Below are 15,851 nucleotides of genomic sequence, written 5' to 3'. Positions count from 1 at the left end.
CTCAGACGTGTGGACACATCTATTTTTTATCAATATAAAAACGGGATCTCTAAAATGCTTGCCACTCGATCTAGTGCCTTTATTCAGAAGAAAAATCCCACCCGTGTTAAGTGAGGGGCGCTAAATTCTCCTTTCAATGTCAATGGCAAATGTGACACGAGTTATGACAAAAGGCTGCCCCTCAAAAATACCACACGTGAACAATGGTAGACAGTTTAAATACCACACGTGAACAATGGTAGACAGTTTCCTCATTCCAATTATTTGTATATATCATATTATATGGGACGTCACTATACTGACGTTCCTCAGTTATGACATCATCATCGTTATAAACAAGTTCCACAACAGTAACATGCTGAGGTAGGCTAGAGATAGTCAGTTAACGCTCTATTATTCAACTTTTACAGGCTTTTAAGTCTCGTCTATCTTCTTCCAAGTGAGAGGTTTGGTTCTTTGTTGCAATGCTTTCTACATGAGGATTACAGTGATGATTAAATGTTTAAAAAATGTTTTACTGCACACCATCACTATAGTAGACTATTTCTGAGGTTTTAAAAATGTCAAAAAGACCCATGGTTATACGTATATCACATTTTCCCAATTTCAATGCAGTCAAAAAAAAAAAAGAAATCCATTTCCTAGTGAAGTCTCTGATTGGGACTTGAGCCAGTGCGTGATGATTTGGTGTTTGTCAGATCAACCTGCCACCATGTTGGCACCAGGGGAATGAATGACTTGGTGTTTGTCAGATCAACCTGCCACCATGTTGGCACCAGGGGAATGAACGCCATTAGAGCCCCGCAGACAGATGAGTCATAGTAGGGACTCTACAGTATGTGGATGTCAGCCTACCCCCTACTCTCCCACCACCCCACTCCTTCTCGCTACCTCTCCCCAACACACACACACACACACACACACACACACACACACACACACACACACACACACACCCCGAGCTATCTGCAGTCTTAATTAAGCCAGCGCGCACACCTCCCCCCCCCCCCCCCCCCCCCCCCCCTATCTGTCTTGTCTCTTACCCGAAACTTGAACCTGGTGCTCCGGTGAAGGTTCCTGACGGTGCAGGTGAGCTCGTCTCCGTCGTAGCTGGGCTGAAAGCCGTAACCCTGGGACACACACACACACACACACACACACACAGCAGCGGCGTGAATAAAACCGAGAAGAAGGCATTTCTTGAAGAGACGGTGTTATTCCGTCTGTCTGTGCTAGCTGCATATTTATTTATTTTCAAGGGTGTGGTTCTTGAGACGGTATAGGGCCAAGTGACGGCTGAGACACAATAATAGTGAACAAAATGACAAATGAACATGGGCCCCAGGCCTTATAGTCTACTGATTATATCACTGTAGAGTGATATAATCAGCCTTATAGTCAGTCTACAGTAGTTAGAGCGATATAATCGGCCGCATAGTCTACTGTAGAGCCAGACCCATATATGGGCCAGACCAGGTATACGGGCTGATGTCGGTCTCAGGAGGGAACCTTGTATGTTCAAAACTGTTACTTTTCTAAATTCCAATGGATCCAATGTTGTTTATATTTAGTCACAAGCTCGTTAATATTTTTTCATTGATTCAATATTTATAAAACCCAGACATACTTTCACTTTTAAAATGTTTCAAAGGTAGCATACAATAATAGCAGATCTACTGTAGAGATCAGCTATTTTCCTTAGTTTAGCATGAAGAAATAAGGCATTGATTTAGGGAAAAAAGGGAAATATGGAGATACAAGGTATCTGCCCGACAGCAACGGTATACTATGTCTACAGTATGGGCGAGACCCTCCACCGCACTGCTCCTCAACCTTTTCAGGCTGTGATGCCCCAAAATAATTTGAACTGGAAGATATTAAAAAGGTCATAAAAAGTCATTAAATTGTCACTTAACTTTTGTAGGTACCCCGCTGGGGGTGACTCCCTGTTGAGAACCACTGGGTTCCTAGTTTCTCACACCCACATACTTTGTATAATTTAGCAACACTGACAGCATTGAAAAGGTGTGGGATGTAACAGAGTGTTCCTTACGGAGTCTTCCTCCTCCATCTCCAGGACATAGTAGACTTCGTCCTCCTTGGGGGAGGCGGTGGGCCGCTGCCACGCAACACACAGCCACGTCACCCCCGCCTTCACCAGCTCTGGAGGGAGGGGTGGAGACGGCACGCTGCACGAGGTGAACACATCAACCGCTTCGCTGAACTCACTGCGTAAGGGGAAAGACATTGGATTGATTTAAACCATTGTTAAACAGATTCACTGCCAGGCATTCTTTAATTCTTCCGGGTTTTTTTCAGTGAAGAGTCAGACCCTTATTTTGAAGGCCCACGGGTCACGAGACATAAAGCGGAAGTAAAGAGACGCTGTGTTGAGTGACGGACGATCGCATTTTCTTTCATAAAGTACCATGTTTAGAGCCCAAGTTTAAAGTGCTCCTAAAGCCAGACGTTGCCCCTCAAACATCTCAGATCTACAGTACAACGTCAGAGCTCTTTTGGCTGAATCCCAGAATGGGGACACTACGGTTGGAGCGCTAACGGCGGAGAGTGAGGAGACTCTTACCTCACACCAATGTCGTTTTTGGCCGCCACGCGGAAGGAGTATCTGGAGGCTGGTGAGAGCTTGGTGACTCTGTACTGCTTCTGAGCTCCATAGTAGCACTGCTCGTACTCCTCGGTGCCCTTGCCCTTCAGGGGGAGAAAGGAAATTGTGTTTTAGTTCAGGACAGGACAGCAACTCCATAACAGTTCCACTACAAAAACAAACACAAAAAAGAAAAGAAAAGCAAACTATACCTCATCCCATTGAAGAATGTAGTTCAGGATTTTGGAACCGTTGTCACATGGAGCCTGTGGATATAACATATACAGTAAGTCAGAGTTTCCCAAACTTTTTAATCTGGAGATCCAAAATACAAATTTGGTTTCTCTCCAGGACCCAAACCTAAAAAACAACATTATTAATGAACCATTTTAACCCCATTTCAAAAATAGTGTGATCCTGTATTTGGACTATTTAGTTAATAGTTGCCTCACACACATTTTAAATGCTTCCGTCATTGCCTCACACACATTTTAAATGCTTCCGAACGCGCCTTCTAGGGGGTGCGCGACATGAAATGTCTAATGGTGGTGCTATGGTTTTATTTTAAATATATTAACATATTATATATATTAAAAATAAATGGGAAATACAAAGTGAGGTCGTCGCAAACGTCATGAAGTGGACTGTGATGAATGCAATTAGTGTGCAATTAGTGTAGGCAGGGTTGTTATAAGCCTGACCAGCTGTACCTATTTTTTTGATTAACAGTAAAATAAAGCCAAAGTCATGACAGGGACACACAGAACAACCACAAAAGCAGCAGTACAATGAATGAATATGGGGTCGGAGTATAATTTTTTTTGGGAACCCCTGGGTTAGATCAGTGAAACTCAAACTCCGGCCCGCGGGCCACTTCCGGCCCGTGGAGCAGAGAACCTTGCGTTCCAGAGATAATGACCAAAACGGTGGCGATCCGTTTGGAGCCACCGTCATTTTAAGACTCAAGAGCAACCTAGAACCTGTCACTCAAACTTCACACGCACGCCCATTTACACACACCTCCGGAGAGGGGGAGGAGAGAAGGAGCAGGAAGTGTCGGGGAGTCACGCTGCAGAACGGCGGTGCATGTTGTGTTTAGTTAGCTTCAGTATTGAGGGAGGGCAGAATCCATTTGTTAGCTTACGCATGTTTCATGATAAATGCTTTTTATGTGATGTATTCCCATGCTTTTTTATTATTGCTTAATGTAAATAGCTCTGGATTAAGAGCGTCTGCTAAATGCCTAAATTGTAAATTGTATTAGAGGATGAACAATGCTGAACGTGCATGTTGTGTACCTTCCACTGGAGGACCAGGGTACTCTTGTTCCCACTGGCCTTCCTCGGTGCGTTGGGGGCTTCTGGTTCACAGCTAAGTGTAGTGAAGCTCACCGCCTCCGAGGGGCTCCCCTGTAAACAGTTACACATGGCCAGGACCCTGGTGGGGGGGGGGGGGGGGGGGGAAGACACGTTGGTGGTTAGGGCCAGCACGATCATGACATTTTACATGGAGATTAATATTGTATTTTTGTCATTGAACACTGGAACATATGAATCAAATTACATTTCCGTTTGCCTTTTAGGCTTCGTAATCAAGAATTTCACCAGGCAGATATGAAAAATAATTTAAATACACACTCTTTTCTCCATTTTGTGGAAGGTAATGGTTTTGGACATACAAGGTTTCTGCCCAAAAGTAATGACATTGTTGCCGTCGGGCAGAAACCTCTTTATTTTATTAACGCTCTACTTGATCACACTACAGTGTCACACAAAAGCATACAGTACATGGTATATTCAAAATGGAAAAAAAGCAAAAGTAGCTTGTGGAGCTGCTATTTTTGCTATTATTATTATTATTATTACTACTACTATAGTTTGCCTGTAATGACACCCGAAAAAAGTCAAGGCTTTGCATCAGCGGTATGAACCCTGACATCAACGTTTGGATTATACGCCAACCTGATGTGATAGTCTGTTGCTGGTCGAAGGTCTTCTAATGTTGCACTTAGATCTTCTCCACTGCAAAGGAAAATAATTCCAAACAAAAGAGAGAAAGAACTTAGATTACCAAAAGGAATGGTCTATGACTCATCTTCAGACATTGCGAGAGCCAGGTTGAGAACCCAGTTCTGTTCAAGGGAAACTCCGGCAGTAATTACTAATAAGACTACAGCCCGGCAAATTGGAAAGCGAGTCAAGTTGCCTCGACTGACTGGTCGGATAGGTGCGTCGCGAGTGTCAATCAGCCGGTCCCGTTTCACATCTGGTCCGTCACCAAAGGGGCGTGTCAAAACAAACAGCTGTCAACACAACACAGGTCCATGCTCTCTTTCTAGCAACAGTGAACTTTCATTTCCATCGCGGTCGCGTCAACGCCTGGTTGAGACGTGAGTGCCAGGCATTTAAATGTGGTGCAGTGTTTAAGGCGGAGATGAACACTGTCACACATCTCCCTAATCGGCCACTTGAATTTCAGGGTACAGCGGTAATCCGTTGTCACATTAAATTATTTACTTTATGTATAGTGGTTTAATTCCATTTAAACACCAGCTCATAGGCCACATTAAATTAATGATACTAATTGCTATGTAGGCCTCATAAGTTATTTTTTTAACTACTTTTGATCTTTTAAATTTCTCTCCCAATTTCTCTCTTCGTCATTATGCCAGTTCCTCCTACTTTATGTGCATAATCGCTGGCAGTGCCATGCCAACCTCTACTGTTGGTTTGGGGAATGCTAACTCAAGAAGCAAACAAGCAACATTATGCTTTGGACAACCCCTCTTTGCGACTGCGGTACTGACTCACCTGCCAGCGAGTAGCACCCACCGGGAGTCTTACTGCTCCCATGCAACATTCCCCGCTAACAGGCGCCGACACCGTAGCCCATGGAAGACGCATGTGTGTTTGTATCTAGACGCTCGTCCAAGCCGGATGCACCACGATGGATTGGCAACCCTAAACTCAGCAGTGGAGTACAGCTACTTGCTGTTCAGCCTCTTGTGACTCTTAATGTACGACGTTGCCCCACTGGATGGATTCAGGCTCGATGGCTCCCGCTCACCTGTACGTGCCCTTGTACTTCCCGTCTTTTCCGCTGACGGAGATGCAGACCTCGTAGCTGAAGGCTTCCGGGGGGCTGGCGTCATCGTCTGCGCAGCCTTCCTTACTCTCTGGCCTGGTGGGGGCGCTCCAACTCAGCGACAACCCTCTGGCCTGGATGTCCGACACCTAGGCAGTAGAGGTGTCTGGGTGAGTTCAATGCCTCACGTTCATGACATTACATGTATTTGACCGTGAATTCCCGTCTAAAATGCTAAATTATGCTATACTGTATAGAGGTTTTAAAATAATAATAATAGCCTACAATAACGTGTGAAATAGTATACTAAGATTGCGCACATCGTCGTCTTCTAAAATCTTCTTAGCCCACATTTATTTTAGGTTGTACGACGGGTCGTGTGTCGAAAATTGCAAATCTCCAATGTCACAACCCATCGAAATTAACGCTCCAGTTCGGTCTCTATCCTTTTATTATTCTATGGTGTGCATGCTAACTCCACACTCTGGCTAACTCTATGGCAGCGTGATGTCTAGTTGAGATCTAGTTGATCCGGGTGCCCCAACACCAAAAATCACACCCGTGTGAAGTGAGGGGCGCTAATATATTAAAGTCTAACTCATGTTGATTAGGTAATGGTGATGTAAAACAAACTGTGCCGACACAAACATTAAACGCCATTAACAATAAAGAGACAATATGACGTAATGAGGGACATTATGACATACATTTTCCCTTCATTGTCAATGGTGTTTGCAAAACAAACATTGAACTAAAGACAAACATTTAACCTTTGTATAGGAGGGGCTGGCGTCCCTCAAAAATACATTTCTCAACGGATTTGCATGAATCACACAGGTGCCCCATTTGGCTTAAAAACGGCGATTTCCGTCGAAAAGCTACACTTCTGCATATCTGTTAAAAGACAAAAGTCCACTGTAGAGAAAACAGCTAAATAAAATAGCAGACGTGCCATCCGTTTAGACGGCAACATCGTTATCGGGTGGTGAAAACACCTTCCAGAGGGATGGGGAGTGTGTGTGTGTGTGTGTGTGTGTGTGTGTGTGTGTTAAAAATTGCTCGCCCTCTTCCATGCTGCGGGAGCAATTTGAACTCAACCGGGTCAAGTGTGTGTTGTGCGCGTCTCCGTCCCAGGGGCCCAGTACCTACTCTGCACCTCCCGACGGTTCACATCAAACTCCGCTTCACCATCGTGATGTGACGTGAAAGCAAACCCTTCGATGTCATTTCATGTTTCACCATTTCCCCCGACAACCTTTCAAAAACACTTGTTTTCGTACTTTTACAAGGAGCCCACGGACCTTGGCGGGGGTGAGGAGTGGTACAAAATACAAATCACATCTTATATAAGGTCAATGGCGTTTCATTTCTACTAGCTCAACTGGGAACATCTAAAACTGGCCTTCACAGATCGAACGCCTCTTATATTGCTCCGAGCACAGCTGTGCAATCAGCTCCATGAACACAAAACAGACAAAGGCGATTCACAGAAGACTGAACTAGAATAACATTAGCTCTATGTATGACCTGAGAAACCTTTTCTAATGAACATTCTTTGTGATAATTAGGAACATATTACATCAGTTTCACTGATCCAATAAAAAAAACGAATGCACACAGCCCACCCATCAGACTACTTAACAACACAGCTGGACTAGCGGTACAGGCGCATACCATTCTCTAATGCAGCCTGACAGTGTGTTGCAGGTTCAAATCCCAACCCCAGTGACCAACCTTTGCTGCCCTGTTTGTCTATCTCCGCTGACTGTATAACATCAATAAAGGCAGAAAAGCCCCAAAAATATCATCATATAACAACAATGGTCACATAGGTGTCTGGTTATCTGAGAAAAGTATCTCACTGGGATGGTGCTAACACACAACGATGCACGTGGGTGGAGTGCTGAGAATAACTTTTTATACACGGTATGAAAAGTTAGCAATGATAGTATCATATTGTGAAAGTTTTCATTTTCTTCTGTAATATAATTCAAAAAGTTAAATTTTCATATATTCTCAATCCTTGCGCATAAAGTGAAGTATTTAAAATGGTTATTTTTTATCTTGATGATTATGGCATACAGCTCATGAAAATCGAGACCACAAAATAAATGATTTCTAATCGAGAAATGTCGACCATCTGAAAAGTATCACAGCCATCTACCAGGAGATTTTAGAGCACATGGTGCTTCTTTTTTATTTTCATGAGCTGTATGCTATAATCATCAAGATAAAAAAAAAGGTTTTAAATACCGGTGTTTCACTTTCACAAGCTTTATGGAGATGCAGATTTCCTTTTTCAGCAGCATTTGGCAAATGAGCTTACGGCTGTTATAAAAACAAACCTGGGCTTCCCTAACACCTCAAAAGTGCCACAGGCTGATAACCTCCATGCCATGCCCCACTGATGAAATAATTTGTTCAAAGGTAGCCCAGACTTTGACTGCATACATTAATATACTTCTCAGATGGTCAACATTTCTGTAGCAAAACATAGTTTTTTAGTGGTCTCGTTTAAAATTCTAATATTTCATCAAGATAAAAAAAAAGGTTTTAAAAATGCACTTTTTGTGCTATGAATCGAGAATATATGAAAGTTTCACTTTTTTAATTATATTACTGAAGAAAATGAACTCTTGCACGATATTCAAATTTTTGGAGAAGGAGCTATATATTATATTAAAGTCATTGTATCTCGCTGCAAAATAACTGGTGTAACATGACAGAGAGGGGTGGAGAACTTGGAAATAATGACCATCCTGTTGAAAGACTAGCAGATGCAGATGTTTGGCGGTATGTTTGGGAATAGATATTCTCCCATGGACTGCAGTCAGCAGGTTTGAATCATTAGCTACTGGAGCCGTCAGCAATAATTCATCAGAGATGCTGATAGGATACTTAATGACAGACATTAGCATATTTTACATTAAATGATGAATGGCTGGATGAACAGCTCGTGTGATCATTAGGGAGGAAATCTCTAGGTACCTGACAATTCGATTCCGATTCAGAGGGCTACGATTTGATTATAAATCGATTACGGATCTATCTCAATTCCAATACACGGTTTATTAACCCCTCGCAGCTCGCTGTGTGACTAAGTGCTTTCTAATGATCCATAATAAAAACAGATTAATTTACTTCCATTATCTTTTATTACACTGCAAACCAACACAAACATTAAGTAGCTTTCCTGTAGCTTTCCCGTAAACGTACATTTTGTAACCGCGCCCAGCGATGCTTTAGTTATGAGTTGTGAACATCGTCGTTTTTATCAAAACTTATCTGGGAAAAGGATAGAAGTGAGGCACCTTGGTAATACAGTCTGGCAGTGTGCCGCGGGTTCGAGTCCCGATCCCCCCCTCCCCCCACATCTCTCTCCCCGTTTCCTGTCAGCCTACTGTATGTCCTAACCTGACGCTGCCAGATGAGGGCGGTATTGGGTAACCATGTTCCCCAACACAGCACTCATCTGGGATCTCTCACGGAGTTGAGCTGACAAAAATCCGTTCCGTACCGGACCAATCAGCGTGAGCTAAGGGCGGGATATGTGCGAAACCGGATGTGAAGCTATATAGACACGTCAATATGATTGGTTGTGTTTGCACGCCCACACGGTGATAGACAGACGGTCCCATCCAATCATCTACCAAGTATCTTGAAAAAAAGGAACAGCCCCGTCATCGAATTTGCTTCCGCGATCCCAGATCCCAATAAGCTGTGAAACAAATTTGTGTAGCAAGCTTCTTGGATCTGGCAGCGTCAGGTTATGTATGTCCCTCCATAAAAGTGGATGGAGGGGAACCTTAGTTTTCACTAACGGACCAGTTGTTTATTTAGTGATCATCATATGTGCATATCGTCTCTGTCGGGTGGAAACCTCATAATGTATGTCCAAAGCTGTTACCTTTCAGCTTGTGGAGTATCCGGTTGTCTACAAACATACGCGTAGATAACACCAGTAGGTACCGTTAGCCTAGCTATGTTTATGAACGTAGATGGCAGCGAAAAAGTTAACAAGCTCTCTCCCCCCCTCACCGCTCTGCCTAAATTGTAAAGATGTGATGAATCAAATGTTATGGGATAGATATGATGCAAACGGTGGGTAGGAATACTAACCACTGGTTTAGGGATGGTACTCAGTAGCGCTTGTAGAGACTGGGCTTCCTCATCCAGCACTGAAAACACATGACAAACACTGAAATTACATTCTGACTCCTCGTTCCACACTAAAACATATTGGTTCTGTGTGCTTCTTAAATATCGGTTTGTATCATTATTACTATGACTAATCTCTCTCCTTCCTTACCTTCCGACTCGCCGTTCTTGCCCCTGCTGGCCAGCTTGTCGGAGCCAGTGGCGGCCTGCCCTCCATGCTCGCCCTCCAGTCCTTTTCCCACCCCATTGTGGATGTCCGCCGTGGTGGTGGGGCTGCCGCGCGTCTTCTGTGGCGAGGAAGGGGGGCTGTCCTTCATCAGCCCCCCTCCGCCTCCTCCAACACCTCCCACAACACCTCCCTGTCGCTCTTTCAGCTTCTTCTGCAGACGCTCGTAGGTTTTGCTCGTCCGTTCGTCCCGGTGGACGAACGGTGGCGGGCGGCCATGTTGGCCGTGGGAATCTGCCGAGACTGCAGGAGTAAAAAAAATGGAGGGGCGCTTGATTTGATTTGAATACATCATCATCACGCTCGAATTTAAGGCAGAATTTACACTCCATTGATAAATGTGGGCGGGCCAGAGAGCGAGAGAGATAGAGAGAGGGAGAGAGATAGAGAGAGGGAGAGAGATAGAGAAAGGGAGAGAGAGGGGGAGAGGGGCAGAGATATAGACAGAGAGAGAGAGACATAGGGAGAGAGATGAAGAGAGGGAGAGAGATGGAGAGAGGGAGAGAGATAGAGAGAAAGAGAGAGGGAGAGATAGAGAGAGATGCAGAGAGCAACAGAGAGAGACCACTCACTCTGCTCTGAGTAGATGTGAGCCGGGTGGTACTGGGAGATGTACTGGGAGCCCATGTCGCCCACGCCGCCCGCCATGCCCGTGTACAGGTGGGGCGGCGGGTGCATCATGGCAGGGTGTGGGATGAAGGCAGGCAGGTGGGCGTGGGGTGGCGGGTGGTGCAGAGGCGAGTGGCCGCCCGGGTGGAACTCCGGCTGCTGAGGTAGGACCAGAACCCGGCGAACTCCATTCTCCTCTAAGACCTGCCGGTGGGAAAGGCATGGGGGGTGGGGGGTGGGTTGGGACATTAGCAAGCCTTTGGAATAAGGCTCAATGGAATCTCACGACTGAAACCTTTTGTCAGGTCAAGTCCTAATCTGTGATTTGTCAAACAGCAAGACAGGAGTCCATCCGTCCCCGAGCCATACACAGACATACAGTACACTCAGCATTCCGTTTCCTAAACAATTGGCACAATATGTATAATTATGACGTTTAGGTATTATCGTTCTAATCTAAACCTACAGTATGTTCCTGATGTTCTACGTACAGTACAGCCACAACCAGTTGAGGAAAATCGCAGATTGAGGCTTTAACCTTTGCTTTTATGAAATAAAAACTCAGCAATAGCAAATTAAAAATGGTCCGGGATGGTCCAAAAAGCCTGAGTAGACGACAAAATTACGTTTTTATTTTACGTGAAATATCTCTTTAAAGTGAAAGTGCACAGCAGGGCAGATACGTGACAAACAGGTTGAATGTGTGGGGGGGGGGGACGTGCCTGTGAGATGTATCCAGGAGGCACATAGATGGGAGGCACTGAACCATTGGGAGACATCATGGGAACCTGAGCAGGACCTGGAGAAGAGAAACACAACCACAAATGCACAATGTCTCGTTAGTCCATGGATATCTGCAGTGGTGGGGGGAAAATAAGTACTCAAATGTTTTAGTCAAGTAAAAGTATCAATACTGAAATGTAGAAATACAAGTGAAAGTCCGGAATTAAAAATGTACTTGAGTAAAAGTACAAAGGTATTGGTACAAGCTCACAATGCATTGCATCGTGACGCATTGTGAGCTTGTAGATCGGCTATTGACGATATTCAGTTTGGGAGCGCTCGTTGGATATCACTCAACAGCCCTGCGTATCACCCGTTTAGAATTTGCACATAATGCAGGAGGTTGCTTTATGAAAAACGAGTGCTTCCAAACTCCAATAAATTGAAAGAAAATCACCTGCAAGGAATTTCTTTACAGGAAGTAGCTCATAACATGTCTACAGTGGATTTATATGAAAGAAAAACTTTACAGATTGAAAGAGGATAATTCAAGCTTTCTGTACAGCTGCAATGTTGGTGAGTTTGATGTTGTTTAATACAATTAGATAGGACTTTTGTGTTTGGATGAATGGGCTGTTTATGGGAAGTTGCACCTAGTTAGCACCTTGCTGGTAAGATGGCCGCGGTCTGAATATCGTCAATTGTCAAAGGGCTGACAAATGATATAGGGATGAAGTTGTTAATGGGCCACTTCACCCCTTTTGCAACCAGATCTTATTTTAATGATTTTTGGGAGACAAGAAACACTTTACGTGTATTTAGCTATTTTTGTATTCCAAAGTGTCAGTGATGTCATGGACACTGGTCTCACTTCCTTCCTGGACTACATGTTGTCTCAGTAAGTCAGCCCTCTCCCTCTCCACAAGGCGGGGTGACTGAAGCAAAACATTATGGTCATTGTAGTAATCCAGCTGTGAGACCAGTGTCCATGACATCACAGACACTTTGAAATACTGGTCTGTGTTACTAAATTGATCCGGTCGGGAGCGGATGATATTGTTACGTCATGTTGTATACATTGTTTTGTAGTCATCAGGCCGGAACCCTCTAAACCAGAACATCCTTTCCCTCAAACCGGAAGAAGAAAACCTTCCCAATAAAAGTGTGACTCGCACTACGCAGCATCAAGGCTTTTATTGTGTATTAATCTTCCGATTTGAGGGAAAGGATGCTCTGGTTTAGAGGGTTCCGGTCTAATGACTTGACTACAACATGACGTAACGACATCATCCGCTCCCGAGCGGATCAATTTAGTAACACATACCAAGCTTTCCTCCGAAAACCCGAAAAGGAATGCTGCCCAGGCTACGCTTGCATATGTTGACATTTTAAGGAACATGTGTAGCAGTGACACAGAGCAAACCACAAATGCAAATGGACTTGATGAATGTGATGCCAAATAACCAAATGATAGGGATAGTCAAGTTTGCTTGACTAGTTAAAGACCTGGTGTGCAGATGAACAGATGTTTAAAAGGCAGCAGGCAAAATCTCTGAGACAAACTTAACAATACCACAATAGTAATACCCCTCCGATGTACTGTGCACCTTTCAGTGCTTTCTGCCCCATGCCCAAAACAACTCCATTCCGAAAATACCTGCGAGGGGAATGAGCTGCAATATAAACCCCCTTATCCCTTTAAAGAAAAGTTAAAAAAAAAAAAACTCCTGGCAAACACAAGGATATGACAACTTTACAAAAGTGCTGATAAACAACAAAGTTCCTCTGTTGCAGAGAGGGGAGCCAGCGCGGCAGCTTAGCTCAGCCTCAGAGAAGTGACAGCTCAGCACAAAGCCTGGGAGAGAGGGAGGCCTTTGGCAAGCTCGCACATTCACACGTTCCTCTTCTTCCCAAAACACCTCCGGGGAGAGAAACACCGGAGGCCTGACGTCCAGATTAATAAGACAAGGGAGAGGCGCTCAAACTGACCTCCGGCTTCTCCGGTAGACTGAGGGCTTTCCTTCATGCTGAGTGAACGTACACTTAGAAACAGAGGAGCAGAGGGGTGGCTAATCAGCGAGTGTGGGCATACAAAGGCACACACTGGCCTCTGTTGCAACGGGAGACTTTGCCCTCCCCTTCCAGCTCTCCACTCTCACAAGAGACATCCAGGCTCCACCTTCCAGAGGTGGAACAGAAACGTGCAACAAGCGATCGTGGAAATGCACCTCGGCACAGAGTGGACATACTACCAAACCAAGGATGATGATAACACTGTTCGTGTTCTCAAAACTCCAGACATCATGGAACGAGGAACCAGGGTATACGGAAACTATTCCGAAAACCCATTTTAACTGACCTGGAACAAGCCCTATGTGAATGTCAGTTCCTGGAAGGCATATGTGATCAAGCGGCCTTTAAAACAAAAAACGACTCCTCTCTGAAGCGGAGAGGGCTTACACAGAATACACACCTGCAGAATCCTCAATTAAAGGGACAACTCATTGACTGCCACCATTGACTCCGGTGCTGCAACTTTCCTACCGGCATATACAGCAGGGTATTTTACAGTCAATATTGTGAATTTGATTGCTGTGTGATTGGGATTACTCAATGCAGCCCTGTTTTGCTTTAGATGGCCAAGCCATCCAGAACAGGATGATGAATGATATTGTTGCTTATCTCCCTCTCGCTAAGATGAGACTATTCTGCTAATGGTTATTATTAAATTTCGGTGTGATGACAACCTCACTGTTAACACATACAGTATAAAAGTGGTTTTCAACCTTTTTCATATCAAGGCCCATTATTTATTCGCCATTTGAGCCACAGACCACCATTTGATGAGATTTAGCCTCTCAAAACCAAAACGTCGAATATTTTGTTGTCGTTGAATATGATTTTGTCCACAATTCCATGCAGTATTGATTTGGTACGATTAGCAGATATAAGAGGCAAACGTTGATACAAACATAAAATAAATCTAAATTCTCTAATTGTGTGCCTTCTTGTAAATTAATAAATGCAATGTTTAACAATAATTTAACTCTTGAGAGCATAACATGAAACCAAATGGACCTGTAAGGGTCCATTTGGTTTCATTTTACACTCTCAAGAATTACAGCCCCTAAAGGACCACTGGTGGTCCCCGGACCACTGGTTGAAAACCACTAGTTTAATAACCCATTAAAAAAAAGAATTAACCCAGTCCTAGCACAGCCAGTTTCAGCACTGGTAGGAGATTCCGTTAGCGCCCGAATGGAACTCGGACGAAATGCCGCGTTGAGCAAATGTGTGGCAATTTTAGATGCCTGTGACTTGTTCACTTTTCATGTGATTACCAAAGTGAATAATATCATTGCTGTTCGGCATAACCCTTGTGAAATATGGACTCATGGACATATTTCATCTTTTTATTGCAACTGTTTTTCATAAATCAATGCCAATTTTATACTTTGTCACATTGCATGTTCACAAATGTAGCCAATCTACAAGTACACAGGGAGGTGCAAAGGCAAGGTTTGAAATAATTGATATTGATTTGAAGTCACACTAGAACCAACACTGATTCTGTGGTATAGCACTTGTGGTTAAAGGGACACTTCACCCTTTTTGCAAAAAAAATATATGTAAATGATGTTTAGAAGCTTTAGATCACTTTCCTGGGGGTATTTATGTGTGTAATATGTGGTTTTAGTTATTTTAGATTGTAGCAGTGAGCCTGTTGTCTCTGATGTCATGGACACTGGTCTCACTACCTTCCTGGACTACAATTCCCATAATTCTTTGGTGCACTGCTCCTCCTTGTGTGCTGTCTTACTGAGACAACATGTAGTCCAGGAAGGAAGTGAGCCCAGTGTCCATGACATCAGAGACAACAGGCTCACTGCTACAATCTAAAATATCTAAAACCACACATTACACACATAAAGATCTCCAGGAAAGTGTTCTAAAGCTTCTAAACGTCATTAACATATATTTCTTTTGCAAAAAGGGTGAAGTGTCCCTTTAAGCGTCTCTGTATAAAGTGCATCATCTGAATGCCTAAAATAGAAATGCATTTTGTGGAAGGAACATAGTGTTCTTCTCTTCAACTGAGGGCTGCACTTTGATGGTACTTATCAGGAACCGCAGACCAACAGTGAGCCACATCACGTCCTGACATAAAACACTCAAATCAGAAAACAGCAAGATATTGGGGGATGATCAGTATCGATCAAAGTCTCTGCCCTCCAAAACAAACCCACATAAAGTTACAATATGGATAATAGGATAATAGGAGGTTTCTACACGACAGCAACGATTTTTTATGGAAAGGGGGAGAGCGATGGGCGGCAAAGGCCGTCGGGCTCGGGAGTTGAACCCGCGGCACGCTGTCCGGCTGGCTTGGCAGCCTAGGTCCCAGACGGTTGAGCTAACCGTCCGGACCATAATGATTTTTTAAAA

The 15,851-nt window shown here is 44.0% G+C and overlaps 1 protein-coding gene across 2 annotated transcripts in view; it reads right to left on the bottom strand.

Moving 5' to 3' along the window:
* The window catches only part of fndc3a (fibronectin type III domain containing 3A), a 90,314-nt gene that overhangs the window by 24,881 nt on the left and 49,582 nt on the right, over positions 1-15,851 (bottom strand). For both annotated transcript variants that reach the window (XM_083773056.1, XM_083773057.1), the window contains 11 exons: positions 11,405-11,481; positions 10,646-10,886; positions 9,999-10,316; positions 9,809-9,867; positions 5,672-5,838; positions 4,567-4,626; positions 3,904-4,042; positions 2,818-2,871; positions 2,585-2,709; positions 2,054-2,228; positions 1,044-1,130 (listed from right to left, as the gene is read on the bottom strand). In XM_083773056.1, coding sequence (XP_083629182.1) covers positions 1,044-1,130; positions 2,054-2,228; positions 2,585-2,709; positions 2,818-2,871; positions 3,904-4,042; positions 4,567-4,626; positions 5,672-5,838; positions 9,809-9,867; positions 9,999-10,316; positions 10,646-10,886; positions 11,405-11,481 — 1,502 coding nt within the window. The remainder of the gene's footprint in view (positions 1-1,043; positions 1,131-2,053; positions 2,229-2,584; positions 2,710-2,817; positions 2,872-3,903; positions 4,043-4,566; positions 4,627-5,671; positions 5,839-9,808; positions 9,868-9,998; positions 10,317-10,645; positions 10,887-11,404; positions 11,482-15,851) is intronic.

The sequence above is a fragment of the Protomyctophum parallelum genome, assembly GCF_964188405.1.
Source record: "Protomyctophum parallelum genome assembly, chromosome: 9".
NCBI classification, from domain to species: domain Eukaryota; kingdom Metazoa; phylum Chordata; class Actinopteri; order Myctophiformes; family Myctophidae; genus Protomyctophum; species Protomyctophum parallelum.
Note: the sequence above shows the minus strand (reverse complement) of the source record. Positions and strands in the feature narration are given on the sequence as shown.